We start from the raw sequence: 17,286 nt of genomic DNA, 5'->3' as shown, positions 1-17,286 counted from the left end.
TGATAATGCCAATGCGTAATCCATCTGCTATGCCGCCCAGCCACCGCCCGACCGGCCACACCCACCTTGGGGCGTGAGTGTGCACTTGAACTTTGACATTTCAATGCGCTGACATTTCGCCCGGCTCCAAACAATACAGACGTGCGTGCGGTCGGCACTGGACTGAAAAGTTAGTCAATTTGGAGCCGAGTACCAACAGCAGCGGTGACCGTAGAGCACCGAAAATGTACCCCATATCCCCCATAACATGAATAAAATATCGAATGCAGGCGTACGCTTTTGATAAAACACAATTTTAATAACTTTGACATCAAGTACACATCGAGAAGTGGCATAAACACACGTACACACAAATATTCAACTTACAAATACATATCGAGATAGACATATGTAGGTATGCATATATGTGCATACCGAAGCGTATTAGGTTTCAACTGCAGCATTGACTTAATGGCCCTTTCGCACAGACCCACATGTATATATAGTTGTTTTTCGAGTGGTTGTTGCTCTTGTTGTGGTTGCGGGGTTCTGTGGGTTTCCTATTTGCTAAAACTGTAAGTCCGTTTATTTACAAGAAAACTTTTCAAAAATTGAACCATAAATACTATACTACATATATGATAAACCACTAGGTATGAATGCGTGTAGCGCATAACTGCATATCATGTATCATGGCTGAAACTTTTTGTTGCGGCTTCCTGGCTCTCCAATGGTACGTATGTGTGTGTGTGTGTGAGGGGAATATTAGCAACAAAAGTTTAACTTTCGGTTTTGGATTTATGCTAATTTTGCAGAATTAAGTTGGGTGTACTTGCCTAATTAGCCGTGACGTCGGTGGCTTACCCCTATGGTGTTATGCAACATTTTGTGGATGGGTTTTCGGTGTAAATTCGTTAATTTTTTGATATTGACTTCTATGTAAATGTGCTTATCCAATTGAAATAATTGAGCATTCCTCTGCTTAGGCTACAACAACTAAACACTTTAACTAACACATAATATGAAAGCGTAAGAAGTTCTTTGGACCCAGCCTATAACCGATCACCGTTTTCGATCTGCGATCACTATTCCATCCTCTTACTTAGGGTTCTAGGGTTTCTAAACGTACTACGCTTGGATTTCTTTAAGACACAGGGAAGACTGTAGAAATATTTATAAATTACATACGCATTACTTATATCTAGTGAGTATCCGCTAGTTTAATTCCAAGTTTCCATTACTCGATTGGTTTCGGTTACAATTTTGTATTGTTTCTTCGGGTTTTGTCTTTTTGGGGCACGTTTGTGTGGTGAGGAATTTTAGTTAGTTAGTTAGTTACAGCTAGTTAGGATTGTCACTGCTAAAACATCGTCTGTACTTGCTAGTTACGCCCTATATCAATGCCAATTCCGTAGCACATTGCATTCCAGTAAATTCCGACCTCGGCTTCATCCTCGTTCGACCTTAATTACAAATACTGGTCCTCGTTATCCTTCAGTTGAAATCAAATCTTCGCGCTGCGCGCACGGGCAGCAGCCTTTCGGCCAAAGAGAATCCTCTTGAAGGCCCGTCGAAATTCTGGGTTGAAGATGGTGTAAATGACCTGGTATAAAGAGAAATGTGTGTTGAACAAGAAATATATCTTTAAGTGCGGGAAGTTGTACATAATTTCTGTATCTGCTTAATAAAAAATGATGACTGGTAGGGTTTTTAGTTTATATTCAAAGGTCCATCTCTAATAGGGATCAATATTATGTTTTTTATAATGTATACAATTTTTTTAATTAATTGAAAATACTGTCTTATAGCTTAAAACAGTATAAACGTTAGCCCAAGATATTTTAAGAGACAGACCTTAAGTTTTCAAGTGGCAAAAAACAACTTTGGCTGGAAAACAACCAGGTTTCCTGGTAAGAGGTAGGACCTAAAACCCCATTTTAACTGAAAGGTGAAGGCCAGCTGCAGGACCTAATTTACATACCGGATTCAAGGTCGAGTTGAAGTAGCCCAGCCAGAGGAACAGCGATGCCACCGCCGTGTGGATCTCGCACTCCTTGCACAGGCTCATTGTGAGGGCCATCACGAAGAAGGGCAGCCAGCAGATGACGAAGGCCCCGGTGATGATGGCCAGTGTCTGGGCGGCCTTCCTCTCCCGCTTGGCCTCCAGGAGCTGTCGCCTCTTGGCCAGTTTCTGGTGCGGATTGGCGATGCTGGCCAGCACTCCGCCCAGGCCCACTCCGGCGTTCTTTCCGGGACTGATGCCCTCTGTTCCGGCCGCCTCCCCGTCACCTCCATTTCCGCCTACTGCCCCCAGCTTTTCCGAGGGCGAGGTCGTCGCCAGGCAGCCAGCACCTCCCATGGCGATGGACTGGGCCAGCGGCGTTATGGCGTTCAGATGCGAGGCTATCAGATGGTGCTGCGTGGCATGGGCCACCTGCTGCGACAACGTGATGATTTCATTCGCGTTGCTGGTGCGGTACTAAGGGGTTAAGCGGGGGAGTTAAGGGTTAATCCCGCAATAACAAAAGGGCGTGCGACGAACAAATGACTATGGCTTACAGGCCAGCTTCAATAAGTTAACTTTCTAAAGTTTGTAAAACAGGAAAAATATCTGTTTCAAACTTCAAATGGTTTTAATAGTTTAATAAAGGCTCAATATATGTTTAATATACACACATTTGCTCAATAATGATTTGCATTATCATTTTTGACTATTTAGCATTTTAAGTAACTTTTAAGGAAAAGGACTTTTCTTTTTTCATGGGATGATAAGTAATTAATTCAACACGTCAAACCGTAAACCTTTTTTAAACCTTTCAACATTCAACAGTACTCAATAAAAAACTAAAATAAATTATATAATAATAAATACAAATATAATAATAAATATTAAAAAATTATATAAATGACAATATAAAATGTTGTACCTAATGTATAGAGAAAAAGTATCTCGCTTAATTTAATATTATGTAATTTAATTATGTAAAATATATAATTAAGTTTGAATATTTTGACTTCTCTTTTCAAAAATTTTTAAATCAAGATATGTTGAAAAGAAAGTCGGCTACTTAAACTATTTTGAGTGAAGTAAACGCGAAAAGACAAAACAATGAGTATCTTTCTTTATCAATTTTCTTCGCAAGTATAATATATCTCCCCACAAATTATCCTTGGATTTTACCCAATCTCCACTGTACGTCCTAATTACAGGGAGAGACAATGGGCGTACTTACATCGTCCGCGTCGCTGGAGACGGTGGTGAGTTCGGTGCCCGCGTGGCTTTTGTTATCGTAGTTGCTGGTGCTGAACTCGGTCTCCTCGCGCGTGATGGCCAGGCTGGCGAAGTCCACGGCTATGGCGGCCATCGATCTGGCCACCGCCCCCTCCGATCCGGCAATTATATTGGCCGTGTTCGTGTTGCGGCCAAAACATATGCGCATCCGCTTGCGGGCACGCCGCTGCAGCTGCGAGTCCGCCTCCCCGCCCGCCGGGGTCCGCTCCCCCGCCTCCAACCGCTTCCGCTCCGCCCGCCGCTTGCCGCGCTCCTTCTTCAGTTCCCTCACCGTGGAATCGCACTGTGGGAATATTGATAGAAATAAATACGTGCGAGCAGATAGTACTAGACTTGTTTATGGGCAACCCTTGTTTACGAACTTGCTGAAAACTGTTCGGGGAAGCACATTTGGCTTGTGTCTTGTCAACGAAATGAAAACAAATCAAATGCAAAATGTGAATTTCCCGACGTTCCTTTCGTATTAGGTGTTTCACCTACACGGAGAAAATAATTGATACCAAAGTATTTAAAATAAAAATTTTGTAATATTAGTTCAATATTTTTAAATACTTTTTGTTTAATCATTTAATTTTATTTCAGAAAAAAAAAACAAATTTCAATTTTTTGCTTGTAAAATTAAAAAAATATTTGTAATTTATCTTAATGAATATTATCTAACACAATTTAGTTAAAGAAAATTCTGGAACAAGAAATGATGTGGGAAATGAGTAATTGGTGGCCATTGACATTTTGTATTACTTATTAATGCCATTAGATATCAATTATTAACAGTGTAATTATATGCCCCTAAACCAGGGCCACACATCGGGGTGATCATAAATCTCGGTTGGCAGTTGTTTGGCTTTCGCCGCAGCGGCTCGCTTCGAGTGCTCACTTGGGCATGCTAATGAGCAGCTGAGGACTTTCCCCGACCTCCGACCACCAACTACCACACCCCCATTCGCATTATTGTTTCTGTTAATGACACACTCATTATGGCAGGCAAGCAAATACACTTCTCGAACAGCAGCCTCAACATCCACTTAGCCAGCCCCGAAAAAATAGCTATAATAGTAATATCTTTCTTTTGTGCCACTGGGCGTATGAGTAATTTTTGCACTCTTCCTTGGAGGCTGGCTAAGTGGACACTTGGCATTTATCACTTTGATTTTGTGGGGCACTTAGCTCCAACTGAGATTGCCTTGTTATTGATTAACTTACGTCAGTCTCGGTTAGGGTGACATTGAATGACTTCTGGGCGCGTCGCTGAATGCGCTTCCTGGCAATTATGTAGATTTTCCAGTATAGGAACAGAATCACCAGCAGCGGCACATAGAAAGTGCAACAGGTGGCAAAAATCTATTTGATTAAAGAAAAAGTATGTAGAAATTCTTGGTATTTTCATTTTCCTGTTTTTTGTTGGTAAATATTTAATCTTAGATTTCAATATGACAATAATACAAAAGATACAAAAATATAAAAGGATTATTGATTTAATCCGAAGTCAGTCAAGAAAACCACCCTAAGTTCTAGATTTAAGTCAATCAAATCAATGCAGGTATTATTTGAAAACGTAAAATAAGTTTTTAGTTCACTAAGTTGGTTCGCTGATATAAATAGGGTCTTATAAATAGTTAAGTATTCAAATAAACCAAGGAATACACATTTATTTTGTTTTTTAGCTTATCCATCTATTTTTAGATAAGTAAAAACTCACTTTACTGTACTATACTATATACCTACCTATAAAACTTTTTTGTTGGCTAGCTTTTAGATATTCTGTTATAAATATAATCCTTAACCTCTTCCCAATCTCACCAAAGACGTCACTCAACCCCCAAGCTAAGGATTCCTGCAATCAGTATCGCTCACCTGATAGCCCACATCCTGCGACACCATGCAGTGCTGCTCCTCGATGCGCTTCATGTAGTCCGGATCCTTCCAGCCAAATTGGGGGGCCAAGGAAACAATCAGGGCCGCAAACCAGACGCAGAAAATCATGAGGAATACGCGGCGCGGCGTCCGCAGATTGTTGTAGTCGATATTGGTCACCGTCCAATATCTGCAACGGAAGGAGGTCCAAATTGCCATCCGTCGCACCGGAATACAGCTGGCTGACTGGCAGCACTCACCTGTCCGCCGCAATGGCCACCAGGTGCAGGATGGATGCTGTGCAGCAAAGGACGTCGCAAGACGTCCAAATGTCGCACAGTTCCGGTCCCAATATCCATCCATTACTTATCTGAGCCGGCAATTTCCAGGGCGGTGAGGGGGAAGGGATGAAAGGAAAGAAAGGAGTGACATTTAGCAACACATTGTTTGCCAGTGATGATGCAATTGAAACAATTAGTCGCCTGCAAACGAGGTTGCCCCGGGCCAGTGCCAACTCTTTGGCGCCTAATTTCATTTGCCAGCATTCCTGCTCAAGTTTCCATTAGGGTAATCGAGTTGACTCGGCGATGGCAGTGGCAATACACAGTGCAAAACGATTAAACACGCTTAAAACTGGCCATTTAAGGGGAACTTTTAAATAGAGTTGATAAAATATGTATTTAGAAGTGTTTCAGAAATTAAACATACAAAACTTTTAACTTTCATGGCCTGGTATTGATTCTATTAAAATCGACTCGAAAACATAACCGTTCTATATGTAAAGGGTAGCTTTTCGAGTGATACACGTTTAAGTTAAGGATAATTGTGTTCAGCATACGTTCTGCTCTTGAGCTCGACTTTATCTCGACTAAATTATATAAAAAGTGTCTGGTAACACTATCAAAAAAAGGTTATACCACGCGCGGATTCATGGGTTGATTTGGGGCATAGATCCCCCCACTCGAGTATATGTAATATGTATTTTGAATAAGTATTTTGTTCCCAATTCTTTATTTCAACTGAAGAAATTTTCTTTATGTCCCCCTTACAATAAAATTTTGGATCAGACACTGGGTTATCCACACTGATCTAGGACTAATCGGTATATACTAAACTAGGCGCTGTACACATACAAAAAGGATTTCTTTGATAGTATAATACTGATCCAATTAAAAAGACAATTTTAAGGATTGTTCTCCTTTTTCCAAAACCATCAACAATTTCAAAATTTTTATTATTTAAAAAATATTTTAAACAAATAAGGTGCACCTACTTTGTTAGTATTAAAATGAATTATAAAGAAAAATATTATATTTAAATATACCATATATTTATTAAAATGATTTTTAATCTCCTAAATGTGTTTCTAAAAAGTTTAAAATGTATTATGCTAGCTTAAATATGTTCTTTTCGTTTTTTCTACCATTGCCCTAGGGAGGCCAAGGGTGGCATCCCCAAATGGAATCCCCCAATTTTCTTGCCGTGTAAAATGAAAGAGGAGGACAACTTACCTCGTAGACGGCGCCAAGCGGCATGACAAGACAGGCAACAAATAAATCAGCCACTGCCAGGGATGCAACCAAATAATTGGCAACATTCTGCAAGTTTCTCTCGAGTATAATGGCGGCAATTACGAAGACGTTGCCTGTGGACAGTGAGAGCAGAAAACAGGAGCCCCATTAGAAAGCGATAAATTGTTAAATTGATATATTAAGTGAGGCGGTAAATGCAGCACTAAGCCTTCCGTTTCAGTGCCGATGAATAAGTAAGTGAACTCGAATGCAGTTCATTGGAAACGTCGAGTGGCCGGAATCATTAACTTTTGTGTGTCGTTTTTGGCAGTGGGCGAATGGGATGGAAAACTTCCAGAGGAGTGGTGCAAAATCAATCAGTGGCAAAGGATTCGTGTCAAAGGAGTCTTCATTTTCCAGCCTAATTGCAGGCAATCGTGCATGCCCCACTTGTCCACCTCCCTCCCACATTCCCGGGTCTCCTTTTCCCGGGTCCTCTGTGCAGTGTCTCCTCGCCTGTGGGATGCAAATGAGAACTGGATGGCTGCTAGCTCCATCATCGCCATCATCATTGTCGTTGCTTGCTTTGATTAAGCGCATGCAACTTGGCAAATTGTAATTGCCGCAGTGCCTCCTCACCTCACCTCACCTCACCTTACCCCTTTTCGCCCAACGCCACCGCCCCTGCTTTTTCCATGGCAGCCGAAGTGACGCCAGCCCCTGTTTCGACCCCCCTTGGAGCCCCCCTTTGAAACTGGAGCTGCTGAGACAGCGAGCTTGTCTGCAGGTTGTCAAAACGTTTTGTCGTCGCTTGGCCCGAGCCAGAAAACGCATTTGCATATGTCTTGCCGGGGAAATGTTGCGCATACGACGTGTGTTCGCAACGGCACCGAAACTGTGGATAGCATAGCATGTGTGTGCTAGTACCAAGCAAATTTTGCCGAAACTAGCGATTAGTTAGGTATAACGTTCTGTCGGAACACCCAGTCTTTGGGAACCCTAAAAAATAATAGTGTTTTAAAAGTGAGCTAAGCTCAGTTAACCTAATTATTTGGCACAAAGAACACGGATTTTTCAACGAAAAATAGGATAACTTGATCTTGGTAATACGAATAGTTGAAACTTCAGCTTAGCTATGCTAATAATATCAAATTTTTCTTCTAAATCTTTTTAAAGAACTATATCGTTTGTGATACACATTTTGCTTGGAATATGCAACATGGTATTTTGACTTGCTGGTACATGGCCTATAAATGTGAAACGGGTGATACTGCTTTTTACTACGTAACTACATTTTACGTTCACTGCAACATAATACTTACACTTGCCAGTAATCAGTACTTTCGTACGTATTCAGTAATTATTATTGGTTAAGTTCAGTTAATATTTAAAATTTTATATTAATGCCATGTCTTAATATAACACATAATGGAGATAAGTTATTATATATTGAACTGTTTAGATAATAATTGAAATTCTATATATGTTATCGGTATAGAATCTATTTTTAAATCACAAAATTGATTGAACATTAAGAGAAAATGTATTACAAATAACATTTGATTTTAGGCACCTCGATTGAATTAACAAGTTATTAATCCAAATATTTTTCAAATGCATTCGAAAGTAAGAATAATTGAATCTTTTCACTGAATAATTTTTCTCTCTGTATAAAACACCTCCATCGTGTGCCAAAAAGTGTGTGCTTGTCGTAATTTGCATTTGACGCCTTGGCGCCGTTTTAATAGCTTTTCACGTGCCGCGGCAAACATTTTTGGAAACTTTGGCTCGTTTTTTTATTTTACTGGCATCTCTGCGGCGCTTAACTCAAAGAACTCCTCGTACATCATCCAGCCAACCAAAACAATCAGCCGCCCCTAAGCACCCGACACCCATTGAAAGCCCTATTCCCGAGCCCATTTCTTAGAGCAGGCGGCAGCAAATCATCTTTGTAAGCCCAAAAATCAATAAAAATCTTCCAAGGGGCGCAATAAAAATCTTCTGCATCATAAATTTCAGTTCATTTACAGTTGAGTTTGTGTCGGCGATATGGAAACTTTTCCCAGCCTCATCCCGGCGGCATAAATTTGAGTATAATTTAATGTCCCCCCCTTTTGGGTAATTTAAATTTGGATTTGATTTTGATTAAGTACTTGCCTATGATGGTCACGAGTATCATGAGTCCCAGCACGACGGCCATGACGATCATTTTGATCAGTAGCCAGAACTCGACCGCCGCCCGCTGCTCGTCGTCCAGGTCGAAAATGTTACTGCTGCCATTGCCATTGCCGTTTGCAGTGCGATTCCAGGCGATTTGGCTGAGATTGCTGGTAGAGTCCACCAGCTGGGTGAGATTGCCATTCAGCTCGATGAAGAGGCTCTCGTTGAGCAAAATGGCTGGCAGTTCAATTTCCAAAATGCTCGCTGGGACATCGTCATCGGCGGCAGCCATTGCTGTTGTCACCGTTTTCAGCATCTCGTGTGTATTTATCTGACAGTATATGTATCTAGATGTGTATGTGCTGGTGGGTGTGACTACAGCGCGATGTGTTGCTGCTGCTCCTGCTGCTGGTGATGTTGCTGCCGTCGCAGCTGTTGCTGTTGACTCTGTTGCTGCTGCTGTTGCTGTTGCTGCTGCTGCCGTTGCTGTTGCTGTTGCTGGCGTGCTTGTCGTTCGTGTTGCTGCCGCTGTTGCGGGTGATAAAGCGCCGTAATCGTGCTTGCCAAGCACTTAACACGTAAACTGCAAAACATAGGGCGGTTCGAGAGTCAATGGGGAGTCAGAGATGAATGGCAAACAATGGGCGAGAGGTCTATGGAAAGCGAGAAGCGAAGACCTCAGACGAAATCATAATGTACCGCCCCAGAATAACACAAGTTCGCTCTTTATTTTTTATTTCCCCAGCGAAGCCAGGGCGCTCGAATTAAGTCCACACCATGATAAATGATGCTCGTCTCGACGCGCTCAGTTAAGCTCGATTCCACCAATTAATTAATCATTTCAATCGAGCGAACTCTTTCACAAGTTTTTCACAAGCTGCCCAGTGAGAGCTCCCTGGCCCCTGGACCCTTATCTCGATTAAAGCTGGCAAATCATTAAAAATAGTTTTAAATTCTTAGAACGACTGAGTGCCTCCAGGGGCAGATCCTTATCACGATTGGAGCTGGGAAAATCCAGCACACTTTGAAAATAATTTTTGAATATTAAAAGCAAACTAAGATTGACATTTAAGGAACCAGTCAAATCTTGTGGGTATAGTAAATAAAGTATTCTTTTAAAATAAAATATAAAATAGATTTATTTGTTTATCATTTCTTTTGTTGTGAAATTTAATGCTGAATGAAGATTAAGTACTGTTACTTTTACAATGAAGCTGTGCAGTATTTAATCTATACCCTAGAAATTGTTATCTGCCAAAGGTATATTCCAATTTTTAAAAATATCTAGGTTTATTTTTCATTCCTTTTTTTCAGTGTGCTGTGAATACTTAATTTTTTATTTTAATGTATATATAGCTGTGCTATCAGCTTGTTTTGCTCAGTTTCGTTCGAAATGTTGCTGCTAACACTTGGCTACACGATGCAGCTGCTGCTGCTGATTTCGCTGCTGCTGTTGCTACCGCTGCCGGGATTTTCCGCACCAGGGGAGCCCTATAGGTACGACAGATACGACGGCAACTATTCGCCCTACCCACGGAAGTTGGAACGGAACTGATATGCATATCTAAACGCTGGCCAAGAAATACAATAAACCAGCGAGTCGCTGGGGCATCTGCATTCCTGCTTAATTCACTCTCGGATGGTCGCTGTGAGGGGGTTAGGTTTAGGTTGGTTTGGTTTGGCTGCCACTTGCCCTTTGTGCGCCCCACCCACTGCCTGACCTTTGTCTGTGTCAAGGTGTCCCCAGGTGAAGGCAGTTAACCAGTCTGAGGCGAATACCCGGGCCAACACCTGACCTGCGAAGGTCGCTCGGCGGGTTGTGGTTCGTGATCGGCAAAATTCGCAAGAAGACTTCGCCCGACCCTCGCTGAATAGTGGCTGCTTTCGGTTTTGCCTTTCCCCGAGACTAAAATGTTAATGGGCGGCACCGGAAACGGAAGGAGGGCTACGGTTATGGTTATGCGATGCGCCCAAGCAGCTCATGTGTGAGAAGTATTTTCATAATCAAGGTAATCGTCATCCGCCCCGTGCTCGCCTTTTCAGGGGTTTTCTTGGCACCGCTATTAATAAATGCACTTTAAATGTTTGTGCGGTTTGGAGTTCAAGGCATTTATTAGTATTGAAGCCGGAAAGTATGCTAGGTCTCGTAAGATTGAATCGTGTATTGTATCTTTAGCAATCAACTCAAGGCATAGATAATGCCATCTGAGAATTAAGCGAGGTATCTGGCGGTCGCCTCCCTAGGCCATATTCTTCTGCATTTTAATTATGAAAGCGAGTTGTTGCTGCCACACAGCCACAACCATTTTTTTTGTTATACACCAAGGTCGTGTACATGAATTACATTCGCAATACACTGTGGGTGGAGTGAAAAAAAATGTGCCAACGTTTGCAACAAAGTTCGCCTCAGGGGATAGTCGAAAAAAGTCAAGGAGAAAAAGGGAAAATCGCGCCGGGCTGCGGTGGCTTTTCCACACCCTTCCCCCATTTTCCGTTGTGCGAATCTGATTCAGAATGTGCCTCGAAGGCTTAACTCTTTCCCCACAACACACACACACTGCTCATACTTGAATTAATTCATACTCTAATAAATATACAAAAAGTTCTGTTGAATGTCTGCCGCTGGCAGTGCTCGTTCTCCTTCTCGTTGTGTCAGCGTAATCTTTTAGCAGCCTTTTGGTTTTGATCACCAGAATGACTCGTACAATGTACCAATTAGCAGGGGGAGGGGTGTGCTAGTCAAATGTGTGGGGAATCCAGTCGAATGGGGTCATAACTCAGTTAGCAGATGAATGGAAACAATGGATTGCCTTCCACACAATGACAGGGAGTTCATGGACTCGTGCTGGCGCAAACTTTATGAAGATGATTGGACGACAGCAATTTGCACTCAAGTTACCAACTTGCCGGCGAAAAGTTTTCCCTAATGCAGTTGCCTAATTGCAAGCAACCCCCTTCCTGCGAACTAATCATGTTGGCCACCAATAAACCCCTGCCCCCTCCCAAAGACCAGTGCCATTTTGCACAAAGCAAACCTGGCCAAGAAAGGAGAAAGTAGCAGACATTCAACCGTAACGGAAAACGCAAACAAAATGCACGAATCCCCGGGCGCTTTTCGCTGAACAAAGTGCAGCGGTGGTGGTCCCCCAGCTGGCCTTGTGGAGCTTGTGGAAATTCGTATTCATTATACTCACACATAAGCATAATTATGTCCTTTCATTTTCATTTTGCCCGCTTCATTAGCGACGCTCAGCCGCAGGTAGATTCGTCAACATAAATATTTATGCCGAGATGTGACAACGATGACGACAGCAGCGGCGACCACGAAGGATGCGAGGATTCCAATGGTGCTGATGCTGATGATGATGATGTTCCCCAGTTCCTGAGGACCTGAGTTCCTGAGGACCTCACACCCACACACACAGCGGACAGCTTCCGCTTTTGGTTTGTTTGTGTGCGCGTCTATGGTTGATTTGTATTTATCTTTTTTGATTAAGTACTCGGGCTCGGTTTTTCTTGTTTGAACGCTAATTATGCGGGTTTCTCTGGTTTTGGTTACTCAATTATTCGGAACAAAAAGGTGGACTAGAGTTCGCGGTCTACAGGATTTCACTTAACGTTGAAATTGCTCTTGGGTTGTGAGTTTGATTTTCGTTTTTTGATTTCGCTTTCAGTCTTCGGGGTTGGGTCTTTCGAATTTTAATAATTTTCAGATACTAAGCGCGGCGTTCCTTAAACGGTTCGGCAGACGCGTGGCGTCTTGAGCGTAACTATTGACAAACTGCTTCAATGTGGCCGTTCTGAAGTAGACGGAATCACCGACCAACCAGCTGATTTTCCTGTAGACTTTTCCCAGCCGACGCAGGCGCCGCACGGCCTTCTCTTATACGCAATTTTTGGCAAGTCTCCATTTAAGAGAAACCGTTTTCGAACTCGAAAGTCCGTTTTCCGCCCGACGCTCTTCGCTGCCTGTTGAGTTTCGAGTCCTCAACGCAATTATTTTTGAAAATTGGGCCCGAGGAAAATGGGAAAATCCGCTGTCCACCGTTCTGCCTCAGTGCGTTTCCGCTAATGGATGCAAACAAAACGCAGCTGCGGACAATGCAAGGTCCGCAGTTCGGCAGCCACAGTCAACAGTCCACAGGTCCACAGTCCCGATTTTAATATATCTAATGCACGTTCCGGGGCGGCTAATGCGCATTAGGCCTTTGTCCTGGTTATTGGCAGTTTCGATAGGTTCGAAAGGCCCCTCGCCGTCGATTTGATGGCCATTTCTATGCAGCGGCCGTAATGCGAAACATTCCGGAGTTCTCGAGTTGGCCAAACTGCTTAGGCGTTTGCCTTTTGACTTCCGCCGCCTTTTGTTGGCGGCCGAGTGGCAGGAACCAGGACTCGGACTTGGTCCTCGGACTTTGGCCAGGATCAGGACCAGAGGCAGACCGGGGCATCGTAAATTAGCAGCGGTTTATTGCCAGTACGTGACATTTTGCTCCCGTTCCGGCGTCTGTATTTTCCTTGGCCATAATTACGGCCTTCATTTATTCGCCAGCTCGGGCTTTCCTGCTTTCCCGGCTTTCCCTGGCTTTGTGGCTTGCGGCTTGAGGCACTGGCCTGGCCTACCGTATTTGCTCAACAATAAAACATTGATTGTTGCAATCGGCCGGCCATTGCGCATACGACGCGTGGGACCAGATTGAAGGGAAGCCAAAAGGACCGCAAAGAGTGCAATTTACTTCTATGGCCGGAACTATCTTAATGTGCGCTTTACTAACTATCTTTTTGCACTTACGAGACCCTCGGTTGCACACATTTAATAATTTTAAGCATCATACTAATGAGCCTGAAACTTTAACTGGATGCGCGACGTCCTTCGCAACAGCACGTAAAACTCCCATTGTGTGGGTCCCTTTTTCTCAGATCGAGTTTACCCTGGGTGCTGGGGAGCGCTAACCATTTTCCAGTGCGTGACATGCGGCCCCTTCAAACTGTATCAAGGCACAGAGCAAGAAATTGTACCACTTATAGGATTTGGAACCGGTTTCCAAGACATCCACAATCGGATGTTTCGTATAATCAGATAAACCGCTTTATTTTAGTGCTTCTTAATGCAAAAATAAGACATTCTAGCTGCTTTACCTCTTAAACAGCGAATATAATGTGCAATAAATAAAAAAAAAATTATGTTGAAAATGCTTTCAATATACAATACAAATTACAAGGCACTGAAAACATCCGGTTTTTTTTAAGTCTCTTAAAAATAAAAAGGAAATATAAAGTTTAGAATAAATAAAACAAGCATAGAAATGTAAATATGTAACTATATGTATACATTTTAATTGAAAACGCAATAAAGATTATGTTATGCACTTAATTATATAATGCAATAAAAATCTATTTGTGGACTTTTATATATTTATACGTAAAAAATGGGTGCCTTTGAACCATTATCTTTTAAAAGTAAAATATAAATGCAAACATTTTTCGTAAAGACGCAAAAAGGTTAAAAATAAAAACTTTTATATTTTACTTGTCATAAGAAACTATTATTAAGGACTTTTAAAAACAAACTCCTGACTGATTGCACCAAGGTTTTGATCTAAAAAAAATGTTATATGTAAATCAGTGAATGTCTTTAAATTTGAGATTTATTTTTTTTAATATTTGTTTTTTATTTTTAATATTTCTAAGCTATTTACTAGAATTTGTACTACTTTTTATCAGTGCAGTCCCAGCAGCAGGACACTGCAAGGACAGTTCGAGCTGCACTAAGGAAGGTTGTTGACTTTGCTCAACGCGTGTGTCATTGTTTCAAATGGCTGAAAGTTAAGGAAAATCTGAAATAATTTGCCATTATAAATGGCACCGAGATAAGCAGCACCAGCAGAAAGTTTTGGATTGGGGGCGAACCGAAGACCGAATAAACTTTGACGGCATCATCACTTCATCGAGGCTCCGACTTTTATATGCGAGTGCAATAAACTTGCTCCGTCACCATGCATAACATAATAATTATAATAAAAACAATTTTTTCGCATTTTACGAGACGCATAAAATTGTAGCATATTCCCCGGCAGACGGGCTGACCAGAAAAAAGCAGGGAGAAAAGAATTTACTGATGAATTGCGGTTTAGTTTTATGAGATGCTGCGACAAGAAACAAGATATGCGTACATGTACATAAGTATCCGAGGGCTGGCTGCGTGCATGTGTGTCGGTGAGTATCTGTGTGCGGCAGTTCTTGAGCCGTCAATATGAGACAGTTTTATGAGCAGCCGGGACAAAGCCGCGGTGCTCTGGTGCTATGTCAACATTTTATGCGCCTTTAATGCTTTGTTTGTTAATAAAATCGACAACAGTCGAGACGCCGGCTTCGTTACCAGAGCCGTCACTCCTCCCCGGCGTTTTATATAATTTTAATGTGCGCACTTTGACACTTTTAATGAATCCCAAACATTAATTTTCTTAATGAGCGCGCTCATTTAAAGCCTAGGTCCTAAAGCATCCCGTTGACAAATGCCCGGCAGGCCATTATTAAACGGAGTCCACTGCAATGACAGTGAGAATGGGAATAAGAATGGGATTGGGAATGGGAATGACAATGGCCGGGCCATTTCCTCCCGGCTTAATGAAGTTTGAACAAAAGCCATTGGCCCCGGCACCCGGGGCTGCACAAACATACACACATGACTGACACTGTCCGGCTTAATGAGCCGCACTAAATTCACACGAAACTTTCCGGCCAAAAGGGATCTCTCTCGGACAAGAGCGTGTGGCAACTATTTATCGCCGCTACCGGACAAATGTTCTACACTCGGTCGACTGGCAGGAATTTATTGACACACTCAATCGAACGCTTTGATCGTAATCCCTTTTCCAGCCCAAGAACCCCCGCCAAGCCCCTCGGAAAAGTTAAGTCAAGTTTTCCTCCATTTGTTTGTTTGTTGTTCTCCGTTTTGGGCTTTGTTGCCAAAAGTTGCGGTCAGACTTTTGGGGGTCAAGTGAAAATGTTATTTACTTTCATTTAGATTGTTTATGTAGTTCTGCCGGCGAAAGTAAAACTTATGGCTATCTATTCATCGAATGATATATCATTGGGTGCATCGCCAGGGGCACCTATATCATCGATCTCGCAGAAGAAGTCCTCATCGAGGCAGAGCTGACTTTCTGGCGGAGCTGAAGGTTCTGTTGTCTCATGGATAAAGATTATTCCGGAAGGAAGACTCTCCTCATCGGGGGCAGTGGGTTCAAAGGGCGAAGTTATCTCTACCATTGATAGGGATCTCCCTTTCTCGAGATCTGCTAGTTTTAAAATGGCTTTGCGATTGAGTTCCTGCATTTCCAGTTCCTTTTGTTTGGCCAACTGATCCCGATCATTTCCCCCTTCACAGCTTTCCTCCTTATCCGTCTGTTCAGCTTTTTTGGCTGCCTCTGGATCGAATTTGCAGTCATTGACCATCTCCTCATCGGAAAACGTTCGATCTGGCTCAAAGCGCAGCCCACATATTACATAAAACATGCCCAACATCGATAGTCCAATGTAAACTGCAAGAATATATATATTTTAATTATCTAAATATTTAATTTTATTATTAGTTTTCGCTTATCTTTCTCACCATCGATTATAATGTTGGTCACTCTGTACAACTCGCTTTTGGCCAGCCAAAACTCATCTGGACGGTAGTATATGTGGTGTACTCGGAATATTAAGAGGGCAGCTGTCTCGCACATCCAGTAGAAGACCGCCGAACTCTCCCTTTTGACTATTCTCATCATGGTGATCACATTGAACATGACGTTGAAGCCGTACAACAAGACCCACTTGACGGGGTAATCTGCGGGTTTAGTGGTTTCGTGAGTTAATTCTGGAGCAGAAGGCGGAATAACCGCACTCACTGTCGGGGAACTTGATGAGCTCCACCACCCAGAACTGGAGCAGGAAAAAGGAGTAGACGACATTCATGCAACCGATGGCCAGGCCCCAGTCCGCCCGATTTATAAGGCACTGGCACATCACAAACTTCACATAAGCTGCGTCCATTTTATACAAATGCCACAAATTGACTGGCAGTCGAAACAAAAGCTTGCAGCAGCATTAAAAGTTTCCTGGGAATTTGTTATCGCTCACTGAAAAATGCATCGTATACAAATTAGAGTGGACTCGAAAGTTAAGACCATAAAGTATTAATTGAAATCCAAAGTGTACCTAAAAAGGTTTCGATATTTTAATACTTTTGGCAAATGGCATGATTTTAATTCGGATAATATGCAAGTGAATTTCGTTGAATATATTTTAATGAACCTTGGCCACTTTAAGTGCCTTTGTGAGCTAAGCTTATTTTCGCAATGCTGTGATTTTGAATTTCCCATTCAAAACTCTCTACTTTGAAGTGCAGTGAAAGCATCGTAGTTGCCATAAAACCCAGCCATATAAGTTTCGCTTCCAAAGGGTCCGCCCGTAGTGAAATCAAAAATTAAAACTGCAAAATTTTTG

At 42.3% G+C, this 17,286-nt stretch overlaps 3 protein-coding genes across 4 annotated transcripts; 1 reads left to right on the top strand and 2 right to left on the bottom strand.

Moving 5' to 3' along the window:
- Positions 1–272: 272 nt before the first annotated feature.
- LOC119550814 (5-hydroxytryptamine receptor 2B) lies at positions 273–12,564 on the bottom strand. 2 transcript variants are annotated; one of them, XM_037859755.1, is made up of 9 exons: positions 11,991–12,564; positions 8,794–9,379; positions 6,637–6,770; positions 5,386–5,495; positions 5,126–5,315; positions 4,475–4,612; positions 3,213–3,554; positions 1,961–2,458; positions 273–1,582 (listed from the first exon to the last, which is right to left on the bottom strand). In XM_037859755.1, the coding sequence occupies exons 2-9, from the start codon at positions 9,110–9,112 to the stop codon at positions 1,484–1,486; spliced, it is 1,830 nt and encodes a 609-aa protein (XP_037715683.1). In that variant the 5' UTR covers positions 9,113–9,379; positions 11,991–12,564; the 3' UTR covers positions 273–1,483. The 2 variants fall into 2 exon arrangements, with proteins under 2 accessions (XP_037715683.1, XP_037715684.1); XM_037859756.1 differs by lacking the exon at positions 11,991–12,564 and adding an exon at positions 9,573–9,597.
- Positions 10,178–10,413, top strand: LOC119550816. The gene has a single exon (XM_037859757.1). The coding sequence runs from the start codon at positions 10,190–10,192 to the stop codon at positions 10,349–10,351; it is 162 nt and encodes a 53-aa protein (XP_037715685.1). The 5' UTR covers positions 10,178–10,189; the 3' UTR covers positions 10,352–10,413.
- A 3,300-nt stretch (positions 12,565–15,864) lies between the features above and the next one.
- Positions 15,865–16,833, bottom strand: LOC119549511. Its single transcript, XM_037857623.1, has 3 exons — positions 16,689–16,833; positions 16,409–16,627; positions 15,865–16,337 (listed from the first exon to the last, which is right to left on the bottom strand). The coding sequence occupies exons 1-3, from the start codon at positions 16,831–16,833 to the stop codon at positions 15,865–15,867; spliced, it is 837 nt and encodes a 278-aa protein (XP_037713551.1).
- Positions 16,834–17,286: the final 453 nt, after the last annotated feature.

Source organism: Drosophila subpulchrella, chromosome 2R (assembly GCF_014743375.2).
Source record: "Drosophila subpulchrella strain 33 F10 #4 breed RU33 chromosome 2R, RU_Dsub_v1.1 Primary Assembly, whole genome shotgun sequence".
In the NCBI taxonomy this organism is placed as follows: domain Eukaryota; kingdom Metazoa; phylum Arthropoda; class Insecta; order Diptera; family Drosophilidae; genus Drosophila; species Drosophila subpulchrella.
This window is presented reverse-complemented; position numbering and strand designations above follow the sequence as displayed.

What these genes read in the sequence shown, in the direction of transcription:
- LOC119550814 (XM_037859755.1), bottom strand. Translation starts at nt 9,112, where the DNA reads ATGCTGAAAACGGTGACAACAGCAATGGCTGCCGCCGATGACGATGTC. An exon ending in TCTCCAGCGACGCGGACGAT is followed by an intron (nt 2,459 to 3,212) that starts GTAAGTACGCCC and finishes TTAACCCCTTAG; the next exon opens with TACCGCACCAGCAACGCGAA. An exon ending in TCAACTCGACCTTGAATCCG is followed by an intron (nt 1,583 to 1,960) that starts GTATGTAAATTA and finishes TCTTTATACCAG; the next exon opens with GTCATTTACACCATCTTCAA.
- LOC119550816 (XM_037859757.1), top strand. Translation starts at nt 10,190, where the DNA reads ATGTTGCTGCTAACACTTGGCTACACGATGCAGCTGCTGCTGCTGATT.
- LOC119549511 (XM_037857623.1), bottom strand. Translation starts at nt 16,833, where the DNA reads ATGGACGCAGCTTATGTGAAGTTTGTGATGTGCCAGTGCCTTATAAAT. An exon ending in GCTCATCAAGTTCCCCGACA is followed by an intron (nt 16,628 to 16,688) that starts GTGAGTGCGGTT and finishes CTAAACCCGCAG; the next exon opens with ATTACCCCGTCAAGTGGGTC. An exon ending in GACCAACATTATAATCGATG is followed by an intron (nt 16,338 to 16,408) that starts GTGAGAAAGATA and finishes ATATTCTTGCAG; the next exon opens with TTTACATTGGACTATCGATG.